The 22,923-nt window shown below is 40.9% G+C and overlaps 1 protein-coding gene across 1 annotated transcript; it reads right to left on the reverse strand.

Moving 5' to 3' along the window:
- Positions 1 to 1,398: 1,398 nt before the first annotated feature.
- Positions 1,399 to 12,438, reverse strand: LOC112554398 (cartilage matrix protein-like). The gene is given in 12 exon segments (XM_025222158.1): positions 1,399 to 2,942; positions 3,238 to 3,446; positions 3,748 to 3,786; positions 4,041 to 4,352; positions 4,836 to 4,886; positions 4,889 to 5,080; positions 5,268 to 5,336; positions 5,801 to 6,077; positions 6,205 to 6,346; positions 6,533 to 6,698; positions 7,101 to 7,122; positions 11,955 to 12,438. Coding segments are annotated over 12 exon segments (1,899 nt in total). The 5' UTR covers positions 12,006 to 12,438; the 3' UTR covers positions 1,399 to 2,573.
- Positions 12,439 to 22,923: the final 10,485 nt, after the last annotated feature.

Raw genomic sequence — 22,923 nt, forward strand, 5'->3', positions numbered from 1 at the left:
TTTACTACAAAGTATTATCTGTACAAAGTCATCGTAGTACCGATTCTGCTTCACGGATGTGAAACGTTAATTCTCGCGGATTGGGAAAGGAGAATCCAGACATTTTATTAGAGCCTAGGGATTCTCTTCTGCAGCTTATTCAAGGAACAAAACCAATGACTTTTTTGCGTAGAACACCAGGAACTTCTATGCATTTGCAAGTAGGAAGGAACCTCGAGACTCTTCGGTGTTTTGTCTGGTTAAGGAGAAATTAAAAGGAACCAAGACCTGCGGGAAGCGTTCATTCCTGTGTGTGGAGAGGCCTGCTAATAAATAAACTTTCGCATTTTTTTGTAAACTATTAGCACTGTTTAATTTTTTATTTACTTGAACTGATGTTAATATTTTAAAACAAAAACTATGGTGCTAATATTAATATGTTCTATGCTGGATTATGTAACATGATGGCTTACTGATGGCTTTCTTTTCTGCTCCAGCGCGCATAGGGCTTACCTTGTATAGAGAAGAACTTTTTCATATCACTCTCGTAACTATCAAACTGTGGCATTACAAGACAAGCACGGCACAATAGCGATCCTGAGAGAAATACTTTACTCTCAAGTTTCATTTTAGTAAGTGAGAAAACTGGTGTCACAGGCATACGTCCCGCCGAGCTACCGTCATTTGAAATTCCCGGCATGCTTTTCACCATGGATGCGATCATTGTCAGGTATAGACTTACCCATTATATAAGATTCTAGCCGTTCGTGCGGGCGGAATCATTAACAGATAATTACTAAGTAGATGTAATTATTGGATAAAAGGCAAATAACTCGATCGTGTGACCGTAAAGTTACGTAAGAGGAAAATTATTTGTAATTTATGGAGAGGCGGAACAGCCAAACTATTATGCATTAAAAGATAAAGTGTCGCTTTGTCAATCCAGACCTCATTATTGGATCACACATACAGACACACAGACACACTGTCTCTCTCGCGCGCGGAGGTGAGCTGTTGTCACGGACCACACTGGTCATGAACTTACGACCGTCGAAAAATTTAGAATAAGTGAGATCTGAATGGAATTATTTTCGTGCGTATGATCACCATCCTTGGTGGCTTTTCCTGGGGGTAGATAGGTGAAGATTTTTAATTATTCATTATTTATTGGTATAATAACAGTTTTCTTTTTGTTATTAAACAAAAAAAAACACGAGCTGATCGTTTGTTGTGTGTTGAAACAAGAAAGGCATAAATGTCGAGAGCCTGTGTAGAGATGTTGTGATGGTTTTTTTTTGTCTTAAGCGTTATACATCCATTGTAACCTGTCAAAAGAATGACTAGCCTAAAAGTTAAAGGTGTATAGCACTTTACAAATACATATAACCCATACAACACAAAAACAACTCGATATTGATAAAAAGTGAAAAACATTTAATACTCATATAAGCGAACGAAGTGTCATAATATACTTCGTCAATCACAGGAAATTCATGCTTTTTAAAAAGTGTTACGAGTAATTTAGATATTTAACAAAGGTAAATACATCGCAGAAGAATATACATTTTGAATCCAAAGTCAGCAGATTGCCACATAAACACAGACATGTTCAGACAAATGGTAACGATGACAGCGTCCATGGACACAGTTTTATTATCACAGAGTGAGCTTATTGTGTGTCCAAATACTTTTCACTACAAGATTTGGTCTTGTAATCACAGTTCATACCCTCCAGCCTGTCTTTACTTTCCCCATTCTTCTACGTCCTTCTCTCAGCTGTTGTTTGAGAAGTGAGTTTACACTTCTCTGCTTCTCTCTCTTTCTTTCATTTGTGATCTCTATCATTCCAGTTCTTGTCGTCTAGGACTGAGGCGATTCTTCTTTTCATTACCTGTCCATTCATTTATTCCCATTTTCACTGACATCGTACAAGAAACTTCACAGTCCGTGTGAGTATGTGTTCAGATGGGGTCCACTTCAACACGAGTGTAAAATAATTTTAAAATTAAACACTCTTAAAGTAGCCCCACACATTAGAGTGAAAAGATATTCTGTTTGGTTTCAATGCTTTTGAGCATATTTAAAAACAGTAGATCAAGCATGCAGTAAATAAACCGCAGGAAAGTATTTATCAATCTGTACACTTCACAACCAGTCAAAGGAATCAAGGTAAGTTGCAAAATACTTTCAATAACATTGCACATATACCCATATTAAAGCTCTTTAAAGTTTTTGGTTTTGCAGTCGGGTTGCGCAGTTCCCTGACCCGCTTCACAAAAATATAAACAAGAATGAGCATACAGAGGAAAAATATTTCGATTTTTTTTTTTTTTTTGGCTTCGTAAGAGAGGAAACTCAGCTGTACTAGACAAGAAAATGAAGGCAAATTTCATCCAAATAACACTAAAGATGATTGTATATCTCAACATCTATGTTTGTGCTTGAGTGTGTTTGCTTCCTTGTAAATAATTAATGAAGTTTAATGCATACGCAAGCAAATTGTCGATATTTTAAAAATATTTTAAAAACCAGAGGGGACAGAGAAAGTTAAAATTAAGCAGGAAAAAGTTAGATTCTCTCAGTATCTATTGTGACTAAACAGCAACTGGTCGTTGCCTGGCAACCTCGCAGAACCGGTTGACTAGCTGTCCTGTCAGTGTGGACAAACTGTCGTAGTCGCTGGCCCACACCAGAGGGGCGCTGGCCAAGTCCTGTAGTGGCTGCAGCACCTTCACGTCTTTGTCTGAACCCACAGCCACCACCAGCAGACGGACACCCTGAAACTGAAGTCTTTTTATTTCTTTCTCCACCTCGGAAATCTTCTGAAGCTTGGGGCCCACAAAGAGCACGAGGAGTTTCTGAGCCCTCGCTCGCGTGTCGTCATACACGTTGAGGAAGCCACGCAGACGAACGCGCTGGAGAAGCACTGACAGGCCGTTCTGATGAGGTTCTTGAAGGAAATCCTAGAAAGACATAGATACTGTGTTAGCTTTTATATAAAAAAACAACTTCCTCCTTCCCCTTCATATTCCATAACATTAATTGGGAGAGACAAAAGATATGGACAGAGAAGCCGACAAGTATTATGAAAGCGAAAGAGGAAGGAAAGCAACATATTTTTTTCTTAATTTAAAAAAAAAATTTATTGTATTCAAGTGTGTTGTTTTGAAAAGTGATATTTTCGAACTTTTTGGGTTGACAGCTATTTCAGATTTTAAGAAAGTAAGCTGACAGCAGTCTAAGGGAAGCTACTCTTACCTCTATGGCCTGTGCATTAGCACCCGTCTGGAGATTGATGTTGTCTCCCTTGTAGCAATTTTCCCGCACCAGACCGTATCTCACAACGTCGTCATTTTCTATATTTTGCACAAAATCAGATATGAAACCGGATATGATGTCACTTTCCACCATATTCACAGCAGCTGAGTCGTAGACGAAGACAACGTCAGTGGGTTCGGAAACACAGTCTGAAATTAAAAGAAATGCATTAATTTATTTTAAAATATTAAATTAAAATTGGTCAATATTTATTACTGATGTGCATACTTGGCAATTCATTCCCTTATTATTTTATATCCACTTGATACGAGAGTCAGTAAAATCAGAACTGATTTGTAAACCAATTGGACAATAAACACGTCTTTAAATCAGACCCTGTATTTGAGAGTTGTTTTCAAAAAGTGTTATAACGTACAATACCTATAAAAGAAGTATGTAGGGAGACACAAAAAGATATGCAAACAGATCAAAAAAGCATTTCGTACTTACTGTGTTCTGACTGGTCACCGGCATCCTCTGACGGACCAACTGAAAATATTTGTACACACCTTTAAATTAAAAAAACCATAAAGAACTCAAAACATTATTTTCGTTGAAAAATATATATTAACATCAAAAATTTTTACTGTCTAACCGATCAACTTTAGTTACGAATTTCTAATTCATTACACTTTTTACATCAGATAGAGATAGCTTTATGTAAGGTAACTTATTTACTTGACTGTGATGATGGCGTTTTAGTTAAAAAATTATAACTAGAATTCTATCTCACTGAACTTTACCGTCACAAGCTTTGATGGCTAAGAGCTCTCGAATGTTCCTTAAGCTCGCAAAGTTGTCGACATGGAAGACAAAGTTCTCGTTAGGGTCGCTGGCGATGTCCATCAACTCAGTGACGTCGGTCTGCGCTCCAATGCCGACGGCGAACACATACACACCCATCTCACGTAGCTTTTTCGCTTCCTCAGCCGTGAGTGTCGAGTTCTTTGATTGGCCGTCGGTCAGAATGATGGCCACGTGCGCCACCTCGCGGCGGGCAGCTGGAAACACCCGTGTCCTGAGGTGCTCCAAAGCGCCACTGGTGTTGGTGCCACCTGGAGAACAAAAGTGTATATCTCAAATAAAGTCTTCTGGGCAAAATCTTGAAGAGAGAACTTCCTCTACCATTTCTCCAAAACATTAGTTAATGTGAGATTTGCATACAACTTTAATCAATTCATTATCTTGACCAAATTGGGTGTTTAATTAAGTCAGAGAGACTATTCTACTTACAGAGGAAAGTGGGTGAGATTTATTTTGGTCTAGTTCGTGGAACATTAATATTCAGAACTATATTTTGTCTGGTTTGCCTCATTAAACATCTCTCATATTCCTGAAATTTTTTTAAACTTTCTCTGTTTTTTTTTATACTCTTCACAAATTTTCTCGGCCTAAAATCAGCTACATATTATCTCCAAAATGCAGACATTCATCCTTGGAATAGCCTCAGTAACTGCAACTCCATCAACTGCGCGAATCCCGCCAAATTGTTTACAGCGATGCCGACCAATCCAAAATATAAATAGGTAGCACAATACCTGACAGGAAGAAGGTGTCTTTCAACACAGCCTTGATTTCATCCAGTGTGTGACACTTTGCAGGGCGACGACCTCCTTGACGTCATCGCTGAAGAGAGCCACGCCCACTCGCGTGCGGTCGGCGTCCAGATCAAAGAGATGGAGGAGCTGCGCAACGAAGTGCAGCTGCTCGGTAAACTGCACCCTCTCGATGCTGTTGGAGCTGTCCAGCATGATGTAGACGTCCGCTGGCTTGCCGCCACACCCTGGAAGCAGAAGGAATAGTGTGATGTGCTTTTTACAGGTGTTGATAGTTTGTAGGAAGCAATATGTTTATTTATACAGGTGTACTTATTTTAACAACACTTTTAGTGGAAACTAACTCTTTCTAGAGTGTTTCTTTACTTATTTAGACATATCTAATCCATGAATCACCAAAGAATAGATTCTTACGTTTTTCGGCAGTAGTCTTCGGGTTGGTTTGTTCCTCGTCACCTGTCTCTGGTCGAGTCCAATTACCTTCTGAAAGAAAATTGAATCGAAAACTATCAGACCAAATTTCATTAGTGTAGTCGTAGTATAAGGAAAAAAATCATCAAGGACTCGAGAAAAAATCTTTTATCCATTCAAGTATGCTAACAAATCATCAAGGTTAATCCGGAAGAATTGTGTCAACTTTGATTTGGACCGCTTGATGATTTTTAATTCTTCCAAGATTACAGAACTGGCGGCAATGCACATTAATGTTATTGTTATTATATATATATTAAAAACAAAAAAAGTGAAAAGCCCACAAAATATCCAGTTGCCGGGTTTTAATGTAGACATTTTGGGAAAGTTAAAATGAATCATCAACACGCAAATGAATAATTAGTGAAAACTTCAGACCTCTAGACGATGAGAAGTGGGTGAAAAATAGCTCCACAGACAAACAAACATACGAAGAAAGATAAACATAAATATAAAAGTGTGAAAACGACACTAACGGTGTTGACAAGCTCTTGTCGATACAGCCTCCTCGATGTTGCTCAGCTTCTCGTACTGGTCCACGTTGAAGACGTGCATGTCCTTGGGCTCGCTGGCGATTCCGTACAACTCAGTGTGGCCCTCATACGCAGCCTCCTTGACACCGATGGCAAAGATCTCGATGCCCTTGTCCCTGGCCACGGCCGCCTCGTGCTGAGTCTTGTTGGGTTCGTAAGAGTAGCCGTCCGTGATCAACACCAAGATGTGAGCTGCCCATGGACGTCCTCCGTTCTCCGGCTGAAAGCGTTCGTGAATAGGTGCACAGTCTTAATGAAGCTGAATAAAAAGCTCTTTTAAACATGGACACTTTTAACGAGGCTGAAATTGTTACGAATCAAATGGTTGAGAAATCCTTTTGTCTCACCTGGAACATAGATGTGTGGACGAAATGAATAGCATCCCCCGGTGCGTGTGCCACTCTCCATTCGGTGATCTTGCTGACAGCGAGTCGCAGGTCCTTCTTGTCCATGTATTGGTTCAATCGAATGTCCAGCCTGACGTCCGAGCTGCGCAAGCAGTTTATAAGGTAAGTAAAATACATGTACGAGACAAACATGTCAAAATTCATGAATAAGATATATAAATAAGTGATTGGAAATGAAGAGACTTGGACACGACAGCTCATACGAATAATGTAGGTCCTACTTATTTTTAGTGGACACCTACACTTAAGGTCACAGCAGGGTTCATACCTGAAGGTGACGACGCCCACGCGGATGTTGTTGGGCCCGATGGTGAAGGAGTGGACGATATCCTGAACAAAGGCCAGCTGGGCTCCGAACTCTCTCAGCCAGAGGCTGACGGAGGAGTCCAGAAGAAAGACGATGTCTGCTACTTTCTCCTGGCATTCAGCGCCACCTGTACAAGACAAGGGACGATGTACCACAGTGTCGCCAAGAGGAAGTACATTACAGGTAAGGGATGGGGACAGGGTCAAAACTAATCCCCGGGGAATATGAGACTGGAAAGGCGGGTTGACGATAGGGTCAACCGGTGCAGTGTCGACTTCGCAAAATAGGATGGTGCACTTAAAGGGCCCTTGAACCCTCTCACAATACCTGTTCTGTATTAAATTCCCTGAGTGTGGGTGTAAACGAGGTCACTACTTACTTAACTACCTAATGTTCATGTGAATAATAGTGTAAATACGATGGTGCAATCTCGTAGACTGGTTGTATGTGTGAGTTGTCACGTGTAGACCTCCTACACTACACATGTACATCGCCATTAACTAAATATGAAACAAGTTAATCTTCTTACCTTGGGATTGTTTGATGAAAATCTGAAACAAAAATAAAGAATATGGATAAAGTCAAGTGAAAGCATTTTCCATGTTCAAAGTATTTATCAAAACGTTTAGGCTCATTGGTTTCAATTTAATAATGAATTTGATTTTTGCGGTCAACTAGTTAAACAGTTGAAGTTAATTAAATTTCTCTGCTTTTTTCAAAGTTGTGCAAGCTTCGAAGCTAGTTTGATCTTTGTGACAATTTGGTTAAATCCTTTTTAAGAGAAATTACTTCAATTTTTTTATGATAACTGGAAAAATAAGAATAACCATGATTGCAACACGCATATGCACGTAAGTTAAATTTCTGAAAATGACAGATAAGTTGTAAAGCTGGTTCAAAATAAGAATATTGTGATCGCAAACACGAACATGCGCAGTTAGGTGCACTAACTGATCCCTATGATCCGGAACTAATGGATTAACCCTGCTTGGCTTTATCTGATGTCGACTAGCCTTCACCTCATTGCCTGTAGGCGTCTTAGTGTTTGAAATGCCTTGCTAACTGCTTTAATTTTTAAATTTCAAAACTGAAGAAGCAGGGCTAATTTATGCTCCATGATGAGTGACACGACATGATGAGTACCCGGATGGCTGCCTGGTGGTTTTAGCCTGTTACAGCGCGTGCAGGGTGTATCCTGTATGTTTAGACCAGTAGGTACTTTCCTAGCCCTCATAACTCTCAGTGCATTTCATATTTTCGTGGCTGGCATGCATCTGTGACCCATCATCCCACGCAAGCAAAGGTCGTGCCTTCATATATAACAATAAGCCTGACACTGACTCGCTTTTGCTTTGTTTTCACATCACACCCAGCAAAAGAAACGACAGAACCTGGAGGGAAACAAGAAAAGGAAACGAAAAAGTATTGTTTATTATAATCAGATCTAATAACGGTTGCTAGGAAAACACGGGTGGGGGAATGGTGATATGATTTCATGTACAGTCAGAGAATGGAGGATGATAGCGAAAATAGAGTTTATAAGATATCTTTTGTCGAAGGACAAATTAATAATATACATTACACACACCGTTATTTGAATTTGTTAGGTCTTTTAGTAATAATACTTTGTTCTAATGTTCTAATTCCTAACTCTAACCCTTTTATCTTCCTAAAACAGAGAGAGAAGGGAATGGTTGTACAATGTTCTCTTCTTCCCATCCCATCACTTGTGCCGGAGGTACCAGTTGTAGGGGGACACGATGCGACACAGCACAGGTGAACTCACGGGTGGTAGAAGAGGTGCGATGTCTCTAAACTCGGCTGCGACCGAAACAGGATGTTATACACATTGCTGCTTAACAACACTTCTTTTCTTTGCACAACTGGCTTGGCGGCATCCATTCCTCTGTCCAAGTTCCTCCACAGACCGCCTTGGCACCGGTCCCTGGCTCGTTCTCCCTTCGTAGCAAGTTTCACCCAGCGACCGCGTGTCCTGGAGGATGCTTTCATAGAAGAAAGTGTTTCGTATTTACCTCTTGATTTTCTGTCCGGGTTTGCTCCCTTACTCTTTATTCCCCCCCCCCTCTCCCCCCGAGAGTGCCTACGGGGAGCAGGACCAGGTCACGTGCTTGCGAACCTCTGAACGGAATCTTTTCTCGTGGAAGGCTGACTGCCCGGGTACCAGAGTGGTGTCTATCTTTCCGAAGACATTAGAATGGTTTCTTTCACCTAAGTGACTAGCACTCATTGACGTTTGTTTCCTTCTTGTATTATTATCTTTGGTCTTTCTTCACCTTCTTGACTGTCATCAATGTTCTAAGCTTTTATCTGATTTTTCTTTTCTTTTTTTTCTCGGGATTAATTTAACTTACTGCTTAACTTGGCGACAAAACATTCCTCTAGCAGTTATCGGATCACTTACTTCCCTTGTCCCTCCCATTCGCAGGCAGAAACCAGGTATCACGTGACTACGAGATCGTCTGGCCAAACCTAGCAAAAGGATGGGTACAAGCTCATTTTCAGGTATCAAAAATGTCCCCAAGATTGAAATCTTTCCTCTGGACTTTTCCATGCATTTATCGTCTAAGCCAACACAGTTGTCCTCCGAAATAAAACTACCGGACAAATGAAAAAGGGAAGAACCGGGTAATTGTTTGCTGCATCCTTAAGGAGAGGCAATGGGAAGAGTAAATGCCTTCAATACAGTATAATCCTGTCCTTGGAAGTAAAAAGGTCCAATCAGACATCGTCTTTTAAACGGAAGTTATGGGCATAATAAACACAGTGGGTAGAAAATAAAAACACGAGGAGACGAGGACGGGAAAGAATAAGTTTTGTTTGGATTGGAGAGAAGCGGGAAGCAGCTGCTGTTTTCTGATTATTGGTAAAAGAAGAAATGACGAATGATCGCAGAGAGATAAGGAAGACCTCTAGAGTGAACACATCTCATAATCATCCTTGAATCAGATCCTGAAGTAAAAATAAAGGCAAAAAGAAAGAAAAATAGACGACACAAGCAAGACGCTGTTTTGTTAACAAAGCGCACTGTTCTCATGCTTGGTATTAAAGGTCTACTAGGATGCAAAATTCTTTCTACTTATTGGGTAAAACAAAATATTATTTTGACCAAATTTGGGTGAAGTTTGCCAACTTTTTATTCCAAATATGTATTCAAGATACTTTTATGCTCTGTGTGAGAAGACATCCCTTCTGTTCTCGACATACATGTCTACATCACCATCATCAAAAAGGCGTTAACAACACTCTTCATAGGATGTTGATCGGATATGTTTACATTATAAAGTTTTCATTCAATTGAAAATCTAGACTTGAAAACATTGCTTCCCACTATTTCTTTAACTGGAAAGAACAGTGGAGAAAGAGATAAAGCACCCAGAAATCGGCGAATACAGGCCCGCTATTTCTAAATGAAACACTCGTGCCTGGTATATGTCAAGTTTATTTTTCTTTAATTCCCTGCGGCTGCTATGGAATGAGCATTCTTGGAATGGCTTCGGTGCTGACGGCCAAGCTCTCTGGAAGAACCAGAGGGATGGATGTAGCACAAGGAAATGTAAAATTACATAACAGTTTAAGTGGACAACGGATCTTCGTCACAAGTGTATATTTTCTGCAATTTTTTTTAAAAACTGAACCGAACAAAGCTTTGTGGTAGTTTCAACTTTCTACTATCTGTACGTGTCAAGACACGAGATAAGAATATGTCTGACCCAGAAAACTACTGGAATCCGAGCAAGAAGTTAGAGCTGTGAATACTTAATGATCATAGAATGGGATGAAGTACCCGGCTGATGTGTAACATTATTCCAAGATGAAAAATCGAGAAGACGGGACAGTAGAAATCATCGTCAAACAAAAAGGCTGACAAGTGAAAGATGAAGAGAACTTAGACCTTGTTGTAAGAGGATCTGTCGGTAGGTCTGTTTGTCTTTCTTTATTGCTTCTTTGTATATCTGTTGGTTTTTTATTTTGTTTGCCTACTTCGTCAGTCCTTTTTCTATCTATTCATCCGTCTTTCTTTCCCTTTTCTCTCTGATCTTGTGTTATGGTAGTCGTGGATGTTTTCTGAACGGAAGGGGGAAAGGGGCTGACGATCGCGCATTTTTTTTCTCTCGCAATTTAGTCTATATTTAAGCCTGGAGATATATTTCCAGGAGAACTCTGGCATCACAAAACAAGGATTGCACAATAACTATCCAGACAGGAATCCATTGCTCTCAAGTTTCATGTCAATAGGTGAGAAAACTGGTGATCATCGACATAGTTGAAATTCCCGGCATGCTTCTCACCACGGATGCGATCGTTGTCAGGTGTAGACTTACCAATTATGTAAGAGGCTAGTGCCGGCGTAGTTATTGACAGATAATTACAAAGTAGATGCAATTATTGGATAAGAGGCAAACAACTGGATCGTGTGGACATAAAGTTATATAAGAGGGAAATTATTTGTAATTTCTCGAGAGATGGAACAGCCAGACGGTCAAATTATCTGCGACGCATTAAGAGATACAGTGTCACACTATTTATCCAGACCTCATTATCAGATCACACACACTCTTTCTCTCTTTCTTTTTCTCTCTCTCTCCATCGCAGAAAGATATGAAAGACTAAAAATCAGGGAAACAGAAAACACTGTAACAAACAAGAGTAACTGGCGGACTGACTGTACTGCCAAGTGCTTGAAAGAACTAAAGACTGACTCAGACTCGACATGAAAGATGGAGAAGCCGGCAAGCCGCCAGGTACTGCTCCCATCATTCCATTCTCGTGCCTGGCAGCCTTTGACGACATGACGTCAGGATGCGAGCGAAGCGCGTGCGAGCTGAAGGTCACATGACTCATTAATCAGCCCCCGTGGCGCGAAATTCTTTCGTTCCTGCCATGACACGTCTGGCACCCGAAAGGTCAGAACGGTTTGGTAAATATGATATGGGCATTCTGTTGACAAACCCTTTAATTAACCACAGACCGCAAATTGCTGCTTTGACAGGATCCCGGCTACAAAGTCTTTATTTTAGTGGGGTGGGGAGGGTAGAGGCATCCCAGAAGGCCATGATGCTTTGAAATGAAATAATAAATAACAGTTTAGTTTTTCAAAATATATTACTTCTTCGTTATCATTGAAAATTTTTTCGTCGTTGTTAATATCAGCGGCTTATTATATGTGTCCTTAAAACTGCAACCCCACTCCAGCATCTACATCACCGTCACCAGCAACTGCCTCTGCAAGTACTACATCACCTCCGTCCGTAGCTAACGGTATTCTCACAACGACTAGTCTGTCAAACACCGACACTTGAACTCTACACGCGTGTGATGGATGACAAAGTACGCGGAAGGACAAAATGCTCTTTGTACTTACTGCTAGGAAGCAGGAAAGGACTGTAGTCACGTGCAGCCACTGCATCTTCATTGTTGAGGGTTAGTCACACCTGGCCTTGATGCTTTCTCGCTCTCTCTCTCTCAATAAGTCTCGTTGTCTTTTTTTCCTTCCTGTTCTTTTCCCCAGAAACGATGGACTACAAATTCTGTGTTCTTTATACAAAGGAATAAATATACTTTGTAAGTCAAAGTGCACAGAGGAAAATATGATGAACAGGTCAGGTCTCAGTCTGGAGATGTCAGCCCTCACCCTCGAGGTACGAAGTTGTCGAGGTGATCTGGTCGTAATACGTCGACCACCGCATGGCCCGTAGTTATATACATCGGATGAGTAAGACCAATTCATCTCCAATCCCGGCGGTCATGCTTCTAAACAAGCCAGCGGAAGAATACACATGAGCGCAAAGAACATAGTGCCAGCACTGGGTGTCGCGACATAGTGCCGACTGGGTGTCCCCCAGATTAGTGTGGCGATAACTTTTTGCGCTCATTCATTCCGCCGAGTTCCTGGCGCAGCGCCCCAAGCGGGCGTAGTAGCATGTCCATATTTGGAAACCACGGGGGCGTCTTTCGGAGCTAAAAGGTCACGAGGTCGCATTTGGCGTGGCAGATACGGTTTACTTAGCATAGACGTCACAGATTACAGACATAAAAAAGTTCTTGTAGGGTCATTTAGTTCCTTACCGGACTTTTTTTAAGGGGTGGAGGGGATGGATTACATTACAAACTTGAGAACAGGGTCTGAATACGAGTAAGAAAGTAGCCATGCATCGCGCCTGATGAAGCTCTTGCAAGTAAAGGGAAAGTAAAGTGTTCTTATTGAAGTGTTAAATTTAACTTCACTGTCCATCACTTAGGCGCACCACCGGAAATGCCTCTTGACATATTTGAGTTCTAAACCAGTCAATGGAGACGACAACAGGAACATACACATTCTACTGCTATACTTAGTGTAGCTAAAATTGATCAATCGACTTTAGTGGAAAGGCAATAATTCAGAGAATAAGAATATTTTTAGCGTTGAAAGGTTTTGTTTCAAATTTTAAAGGAGAGGCTATTTTAGTAACCCTGACACTTCAATATCTCATGCATAAAAGAAAACACGCAGACAAATGCGACACACACACACATCTTTCCCTTTTTAGTTATTATAAACACTTGTCCACTCTACCCAGAGGATGATAACCACTCCCACCCCATTACAACTTTTTATTCTTTTTCCAATACTCGTCAATCTTTACATTTTCAGTGGGTAAAACGGGTGAGAATTTCAAGAGCCGTGGCATCGTCTGTCGAGTGTTCATCGTGTGAAGAGTTTGATGCACTTGAAAGTTCACTTGCCAATTAAAAAAAAAAAAACACCCCTCTAAAAAAAATCCCGAACCTTTTCAACACTACACTTCCACAAGAGCTTCAAACTAACATAACCTATAAAATATTTTAACAGTAGTTATATTGTCGCTCCTATTATTTAATAACCACTTCTCTATACTTCAGCGGCTGAAAAAATCTTTACTTTCTTGTGTTCTTCTTTTCTTTTTTTTTCTTTTTTGAAAGATTTTTGTTAGTGTTGTAAAAAGGCCTGGCCTAGACTCTCGTCATTTTTGCCAAGCAGACATTGCCTCAAGCACTCGTTTTATGAAATACAGGAAATGTTTTCAGTGTGGCGGCCGATGTCGTGCACAACAATGGCTCCTACATTCACCGGCGCCTCCAGTCGCCCCGAGCAGACGTCTGCCAGAGTCCATAATGCACTGCGGGGCGAGTCGTTGCCAAAATCCGGGTTTGTCCACAGCAGGCCTCCTCGCATTCAAACTGCAGCCGCTATTTTCCCCCTGCGATAGAAAACTGAACCTTTCACTGAAAACAGCTTTTAACGGACGAGGTTGCTGTCGTCGTCTGAGGTGCAGACATGTCGGGAGCTTTTCCGCCGCATAAACTTAGATGTTGGCGACGACCGCCACGACGACGGTAACAATAGGAGGGTTAGTCATTGTAGACTTCTTTCTCCTTTCTCTCTGATATGGCGAATGATTGCTTTCTCCCTTCAATGCCCCAGACGAGTGAGAAAAAAAACCTTAATTGAAGTTAAGTATGAACATTAGCATCTTGCTTCAAAGACGAACGCCAATGTTACTTTTTAATAGATTGAACAATGTTTTTGTAGTTTTTAGATGAACGACACTTCCGGTCCAATATAAAAGCTGAGCAATGGGAAGGGAATATCAAAGAATTGTATAAGTGTTAAGGTATACAGAGCTTCTTTTATGAAAAGAGTTCTTTTGGTCCGGTGATAAGCAGCCATGCACCCCATGCCGCTAGGTCTAGCAGACGAGATGTCGTTACAGCACGGACCTCCGGGTGTGTGGGATCCTGACACCCGAATACTGAGTCAGCATCATCGAGTATTTAGAAAAAAGTGTTTTCCGGAACGTGAAATCATTTGAAAAAAAAAATCATCCATTTATTCATTTATCTGCTGTTTCATTTCGTCTTTCTTCCTTTCTTCTCATTTTTTAAGAAGTATAGCTTTCTCGAAAGTTTGCATTGATGGAAGAAGACATGCAAAAGAGGCATCCTTCTATCAAAGTAAGGAAGTCTAAAAAAAGTGTAATATTTTGAGAAGATATCAACGAGTATGAAGTTTGTTTGTAAAGGGTTAGATGATTTCTTTCTTGACTCTAATAACAATGTGGTTTACCTGGTCAAATTTCACTCACCATTTCATCCAAATATCTTTACTTATTTACATTGTCCACATTGCTTGTTACATGTTAAATTATTTCCACACAAACTGACCAGTCATTCATCAGTTTGCTCATCTAACCCTACCATCCACGCAGCCACACAAATATAACAGACATTTTTTTTGTAAAGTTATATGTTGAAGTCGTGTGCACAAGACAATTATATTCCAGTGATGTCAACACAAACTATTTCCTAGCAAACAAAGTTGCCCTCCCTGATGTTGATTGGACCTTGTTACAACAATGAAATGGTAGCCGTGCATTTCAACAGCCGCCTCGGCGGGTCACGGGGGAGTAGGGTCCTCCTGGCAAACCTCCAGGGGGAAATTCCCATGATACTAATACTTTTGCGTAGATGTTGGAGTGGGCGGGGCTGTCTGTCTTGTTAGGAAGATTTGTGTACTCGAGCTACCCGAGCGAGCCTAATTGTTTTCTGTTAGTTTCCCCCACACTCTGTGTCCCCATGCCTAGTCTTGTGGTCTTTGTATTGCGACATATACACGACGAAATTATCAGATTCCTGTTCCTTTTCCATTTCTGAATCGGTTTTATCAAAATAACAAAAATCCTTAATTATAGAGATGACAAATATAAGCGTGGCCATTCCGAAAGGGTAAGAGAGGGTATTTTGGTGGGAATCATGTGAAACATGGGAAAGGAATGTGTTATAAACATCTCCTTTATTACCGAGAACAACGCCTTTGTTATACAGGACTACATTCAGCTGTTGTTGAGAAGCTGTTGGTATCTGCTTGCAACACAAACACTTGACCTCCACCCTTTTGCTGGCTGAAGACGCAGACAGGCTTGAAATAAATTCTAAGTGTTGCCGACATTTGGTTGGATGTTGTGCTAACATTTGAACAGGAAGGCGGCAATGATGATGACCGTTTCTTATAAAGGTCAGGGTTAGTTCAGGTCAACTCAGGTCATCTTTGGTTGCACCAGGACATAGAAGTGATCATCATTTTGTGCTTTAGTAACAGGTCTGTTGGAGAATCATGGAGAGACGCTGTTTATGATTTGTCTCAGAATGTTTTGTCGTTTGAATGATATGAAGTGTGTAATCAGTGGGAGGATATATGATTCGACTTATTATAATTATAATTTGGATAATAAAGTGTCTTTCGTTCGATGTTGGTTGAAAATGTTGAAAATTTTTATCCATGCAATAGAGTTTAGTGATCTTGTCAACCTGTAAGACCTACAATATTTTCCAGAACATTTTACAGACTACGAAAGTAGTTGTAGAAGCCAACTTAACAGATCGACATATTTACATCATTAAAAAAAAAAGACAGTTCTAGCTTCCGATTGTGTTTTTCTTTGCGACAGCGTGACTAGAGAACCGAACTTATTTAGCACTTAAAGACCAACCTGAATGGTTTGCCTTGTTTTCAGATATCGGTAGATGTAGGTGATATAAACCTAACCTGTGAATTTCAGCCTCCAAAAACCATTCATTAATTAATTCTCCTCTAGCAAAGTACGCGATTCGCACCTGCGATCAACGAGCGCCACTAACAGTGTACTACGTCACGCTCTACGTCACGCAAAGAGTGTACTACGTCACGCTAACAGCTGTCAACACCAATCAGAGTGACAGTTCGAGTTATTGGGACGTTGAAAGTCTGCATTTCTCGTGCTACACCAGCAGGTTTTTTTTTCAGAACCACGAGAAATGCAGACTTGTCATCTGCCGCTCTTTCTCTCTCTCTCTGATTGGTGTTGACTGCTGGCATGAATGGTGTGCAAACGTGACGTAGTACACTATTCGAGTGACGTAGTACACTGATGAAGCCTTAGACTAAGAGACACGCAGGGAAGAAACAAAGAACAGTCATCACACTGCCGTCTGTAAAGTGCCGACGATTTTTCTGTTACTCTTGTCACCCTGCTCTAAAATCATCCCCACACCCCATCCCCCAGTCCTACACACACCCATGACGGATCCTCCTGACCACACAGGATACTGCGTGGATACTTTCTCTCTCTCTCGGGGGGAGAGGTGCGCGTCACCAAAGCACTCTCTGTACTCCATCAGCAGGAGAAAACCATCAAAGGCCCTCGTCAGTGTAACCTCACCGCCGATGTCCACACCTCAAAAGACTGAGATGAATAGATGGTATTCAAGTTTTAAACGTCCTTTTGGTTTCCACCTTTATAATTGTTTCTTTTTTTCTTTTTTTCTTTTTTTTTGAGGGCAAGGGGTAGGTACGGGCTCACGAATGCCTTTTTTGGAAGGGGTCTCATATTCTGCAGATCAAGCTCAAAGTCATTTTCTTTTATATGCGTCTTACAGACTGAATTACTTTTCCCTTCTCGCCAACACGGCGGTGTTCACTCATGCGGATAAATAATCAGATAGATTTTAATAAAGTCTTTTGATGTACCCGGATGTAATGGAATCTTAGGGAGGTGGTGTGTGTACGTGTGCTTTTACCTAAGAGAGAAGGAGAGAGAGGGAATGGGAAAGGTTAAGAAATTTGCCAAATTGCAATTTTGTATGTGACGACAGAGGGAGGTAACTCATACGACAAAAATGTCGTAGGTTATGTAGCGAGGGTTATTGCTGGCGCCTTCGCGTAGGAATAAATTACTGTTATGAAGAGAATATTTAAATAGAGTGATTTGAGCAACGGAGTTAACTTTGGTCACCTTTACCATTGGACGAATTCTAATGTGGTTATTATGTAAATAAAATACAGTAAGTATTGAAGACACGAGGATATAAAACATGAAATATGCTAACCACATTAACTAATTGTGTGTGAGAGAGAGAGAGAGCCTGTGAGGTCATAGACCATGAAGAGATGAATGAGATATACATTCCGAGATAAACTTTCAAAGATTACCGAGTGCCCGCCACAACACTTAATATTTATTTATCACAATCATATGTTTGTTGAGTATCATCATTAAAGTACCCAAACTGTTCACGTTGTTACAGCAGGAGATACGAACTTACTTGAGCATTCCAAAAAAAAATTTGTTTTCTTTGTAATTGAATTATTAACATGATATCGAAGATGACAATAACGATGAATGCACCTGCGCAAAAAATGTCTTAAAGAAATTGACCTTTGTGGATAATTGTTTACACTATAAAACACATAGATATGGTTAGCTAAGATCAGCCCTAGCACATCAACATCTTCAAAGAAATAGTTCCTATTCCAAAGACATTCACCATACCATACACTTTCCCCCTCTCTCTCGGGCGGTCCGGTGGCGCAACGGTCACCAGTACAGCGAGAATTGACTGTCCCGCGTTCAGATCTCGTTTCGGGCACACTGTTCTTTTTCAGCATGTGAGATTTTTACAGGCTGCTTTGTCGTGATTTATCCTTAGTCACTAGCTCGGGTTAAACCACCAAGGTCCCCCCTCTTCTCTTCCTATTCCTCTTTTCCCTCTCTCTCGCACAACGGAAGGCATATAGCGGATGCAAGCTATCTTAACGACCTGTTGGCGAATTGCGTAAAAACATTATTGGCTGACTGCCAGCGCCAGTTGGTTCCTAATGACATGACAAAACAGACTCGTAAATCCTTTGCCATAGAGGGGGCCGTGTGTTGCAGACTCATAGCGACAGCCCCACTGTCCCCAACCCCAGCTCCCTCCGACCCCTGACACACACACAACGTCCTGTTCACTAAGTCCACGATGTCAACAGGCAGCAAAAATAAATTGGATGGAAATACCCGCTCTCTTTTTTTAATTATCTAAACAACACCGAAGCATTGTGCCACTGGAAATAATGAAATAATGTAAATGTATCTAAAGATACTGTAAAATCCTTATCATCGCCTTTCATCATCAACATTGTCATCAAGAACCATGACTAATACAAACGATTTTGGTACTTTAAAAGAAAAAATCCTTCTCGAGACGAGGACGGCAACGAAGACGAAAAAAATAAAAAAAATAAAATAAAGAATAAAAAAAAAAAAAATAAAAAAAAGTGGGAATCCATCGGCTTGCGTGACGCGTGGAACTGAATCATCTCCCCCGAGACCCGGAGGCTACCACGCTCCATCTGTGACAGGTGAGATGATCAGTGTGAGCTGGCCAGACGATGGAGATAATAATTTGTTGCCCTGGAAGCTACTCTTGGGAATGGGGATGGCTTTCTCTTTGATTCGATGCAGACGACCCAACCGTCAAGGCTCAGTGATTACACAAGACCGAGTGGCGATTATTTCCCCCTGGCCACCCCTGAAATACCCGCAACTTAACGCCGACTAGCATCATTCTATTGATTCCATCGGGTATGTGCTCACCGTGGAATAACCACAACTCAGAGTAAGAGAGGGTGGTGTTGATTGTGACTAAGAGTTTGAGATGACTTGTGAATCATCACAAAACATTTCCACTGTTATCATAGTGATCGTCTGCTCCTACGGGAGGAATCTGAGGAGAGGCTACTGTTGTATGATGGGAGGTTGTGAGTTCTGGTTGGTTGGTATTATAGGGTAGGTCATAAGTTGCGGAGCGTCAACCATATTTTTAATTATTTCATTTTTAAATCAAATGCACACATTTCAAATTGCAAACACTTATGTTCGGCAAGTCTTGTTGTTGCTTTTGCCGCCGTCACCGCCGATGCTGCTGCTGCTGCTGCTGATGATGATGATGATTATGATGATGCTGATGATGCTGATGATCATGATAAGAAAGATGATGAGGAGGAAGACAACGACAACGATGATGATGTAATGACCAACCATGTGGCTAACTTTAAAGAATTTTTTTTTCTAAAGCAAGTCCTGTCAGTATAAATGTGTGAGGATCGTATCCAACATCAGCAACTTTCTAAAACAGTTTTCCTTTTCAAGACAGCATTTTAGAAAATTAAAATTATGGGTTAGATTATAAAGAGTTATTTCTTTGTCTCTTTCCTGTGATGTTATCGTTGATACTCTCCTTCCTCACACCTAATAGTTGTATAGAGATGCTACACAACAACATCTGGGGCTGTTTTCGTCGAGTGTATTTATGGCCGGGGCAGTGTACCCGGCTTAACCTGGCTTGCTTTCTGCTGCTAGCTCTTCTAAATGTAATTTTGTTGTCATTTTGTGATCTCATTTCATTTGCACCAAGCATATTGCTTTTTTTTTTAGTGGAGAAAAATAGCAAAGCACTTGTACTCCGCATGTCATGATGGAGAGATGGTTCATGTTCGGACCGACATTTGCTTTCGCTGATATTTATTGTACAGTGGCTGCTACTTAACACTGTCTAGACCCATAAAACACGATTACATCATATGTCATCATGTAATGGTTTCGGTGACCTAGCAGAGTTCAGAGAACATTTGCCCTCCACATTGTGTTTGTTAAAATAAGTATTATAACAAAAACTATGACAGTCCATTGTCAAAGTATGTTATGAGGTGGGTGTTCATCTTTACTGACCTTTACTTAAACTAAATTTAACAAGAGGAAGTAACTGCACCTGTTTAATTTCAAGGATGTCTGCATGGGTTGCGTTTATTTTGTTTTTATCCAATTACCGGTAAAATTGGTGTTTGTCTTTTGTCACTCTTCGACTAAGAACACCCACATGTATATTTTTCCTCTTAGAGGCTTATTATTCTAGACACACTCACGCAAACACACACTCTGACAAAGGGGAAAGGACACACTCCCACACGCATTCACGTGTAAATCCGGTTTCAGCGTCTGCAGTAGGGAGATAAATGTAGACATGGTAGGCTGGTAACTGATGGCAAGAGAAAAGCCAGATTAGCTTCTTTGTCCTTCGAGCATCTCGCGACGGATGTTTACTTAATGTTAAACTATCCTCCAGTAGTATTTCATTGCTCACTGCTCCCAGGCTCCCTCCCAGTGTCTTATCTTTCCCTCAGATTTCACAATCACTCATGAAAGTAGTCCCCCAACCCTGCCTTCTGGGTCCTTACATATATCTGTATAGCAAAACGAAGCTAAGCAGCCTTAACGAAAGATTGTGAGTCATTAAAAGATAAGTGATAGTTTTTTCTTACATTTCTCTAACCCTTTGTACGATATTTCAATGTTACGTTGGAAAAAAACTTCATGGAAGTAGAGCAAAAAATTTGAAAAAGAAATTATGTGACAGGATATTATGGAGAAAACATGTCCATTTCGTACTTGTGGGTAACAATTCACTTTATAAAGTTTTCCTTCATTTTGATTACTTAATGCTTTTATTGTCAAAGATCAAGAAGGATAATTATTTTTAGTCACTCTTCTTTCTTTCCTACATATCAAGAACATCAAGAACATAAGCAAAAGATGTTTCTCGTTCATTTGACTTAATTGTGGAAATAAAGTACAGTTGGAAAAGAAAAGTTGCCGGCACACAACTCATATCAGAAAGATGACATAATAAGGTGCTGCGAAGTTTTGACAGTCAATAAAAGCATGTCAGAACAAGGAGAATTTACAACAACAGCAACAACAAAATTAAGTGGCTACTCGATTTCGTTTTCATACATTTCGTAGTCACAGAAAAGTGGGGGTCGCCATGCAGTGCAGAAGAGATGGTGGCAAGGGAGTTGGCCATGTTCCAGATGTTCACTTAGAACATCAAAAGGGCGTCAAGCAGCTGTGGAAATTCTTGTGGTGGGCATGGTATCTGATTGCCGTCTGCTCACAGGAGGAACTTTGCTGGGTTTCAGCGATAAGGCGCCCACCGCACCAGCCTCCTGCCGATGGACAGAGTCTGTCTGCATCTGATGGAAATCCCTTAGGATGTCGCTGTGTCACGTGGGCGATATCAGGACATGCGCAGTTGACTGATGCTCACCCTTGACCCGAGCACCAGGGAAATGTTTCGCAATCTTGTTCTGTATCCCATTCTAATCCCCTTGAACAAAATCACTTAACAAAAAGGACAGAAAATAAATACAAACTTAAGACAGCTGCACCCAACTGACTCTCAAATCTTTGGAGTTGTTCTGATCTTCTCGTTACAGAAGGAACCAGAGACAGATACAATCTCAAGTAATGAGCTTTTTCAATATTATAGCCGATATACTGTGTAAAAGTCAATACAGTGGTTGTAGGGAAGATAAACAAACCTCTGTACAGTTGCAGTAAGTGCTTGTATATTCTGTTCATGTAAAAAACGATTTTGTTTGCTGCTATTGGAAGGACACAACTGTATTAACTGACATTTCAATTAAGCTAAAAATAAACACAAATAAACACTACAAAAGGACAGGTGAAACAACAGGGAAAGGTGGGGTTTATCAGCCATGAATCCATTATTTTCACTCTTTGAGAACAATAAACATTGTCAACCTGTGCAAGTGAACTTGCAACAAACCTAATTATCCCCAGAGACAGCAATACCACCCACGTAGAATATTTTATGAGGTGTTACACTTTGCACCGAGACAAAACAACAGGAAATACCTGTGAGCATCAGTGTGCCTCCTCCCATTACACCCCACCCCCACCCCACAAGTGAATGGGTGCTTGGCACTGTCAGAGTGTCACAGGACACTGTGGTGAGGACACCGGGGGTGGTAATGAAGTGACTGATGAGACTGGTGAGCCCCCGTACTAAGCACGAGGATGGGTGGTGCCGATGACAGCTGCTCACCTGTCAACTGGGGTTGGGGAAGGGGTGGAGGGACTTGATGAGCTACCTGGTGACACGCCGCGGATGGTACGTGGTTTGTAGTCGGGTGGTCTTTTGACCTGCAGCACGTAGTCATCTGTCAGCATGATGATGTACAAAGAGCTGATTGATGGCTTTACTGCGGTTTAGGATGGCCGCAAGAACACCACAGAGAGCGCCACCTGCTTAGGGATAGCAAAATACTATAGTAAGAAACAATTGTTTTGAGAACAAAGGGACTCTATGTAGACGGTGGATATCAACTGGATGGAACGAACTCGAAATTGATATATATTTTCCGAAAAAGGTTGTAGTTGATTTACTTAGTTATTCTGCCGAGTAATAAGTGTGTGCACACATAAGTTTCTATCTTACATATTGTCTAACATCTCCTTACTTTTTCCTATACATGGTGAGGAAAACATAAAATTAACATTCAGAAAGCAGAAAAGTCCTGATATAGTCATTTCTTTCTCCGTCTCGGTCTCCATCTCTCTCTCACACATACGTACTACAAATACCACTCAACACACCACAGACCACGAAACCAACCAAAATTCTGATTTTCTACCTCTCTCTCTATATATATATAT

Source organism: Pomacea canaliculata, linkage group LG13 (genome assembly GCF_003073045.1).
Source record: "Pomacea canaliculata isolate SZHN2017 linkage group LG13, ASM307304v1, whole genome shotgun sequence".
Taxonomy (NCBI): Eukaryota; Metazoa; Mollusca; class Gastropoda; order Architaenioglossa; family Ampullariidae; genus Pomacea; species Pomacea canaliculata.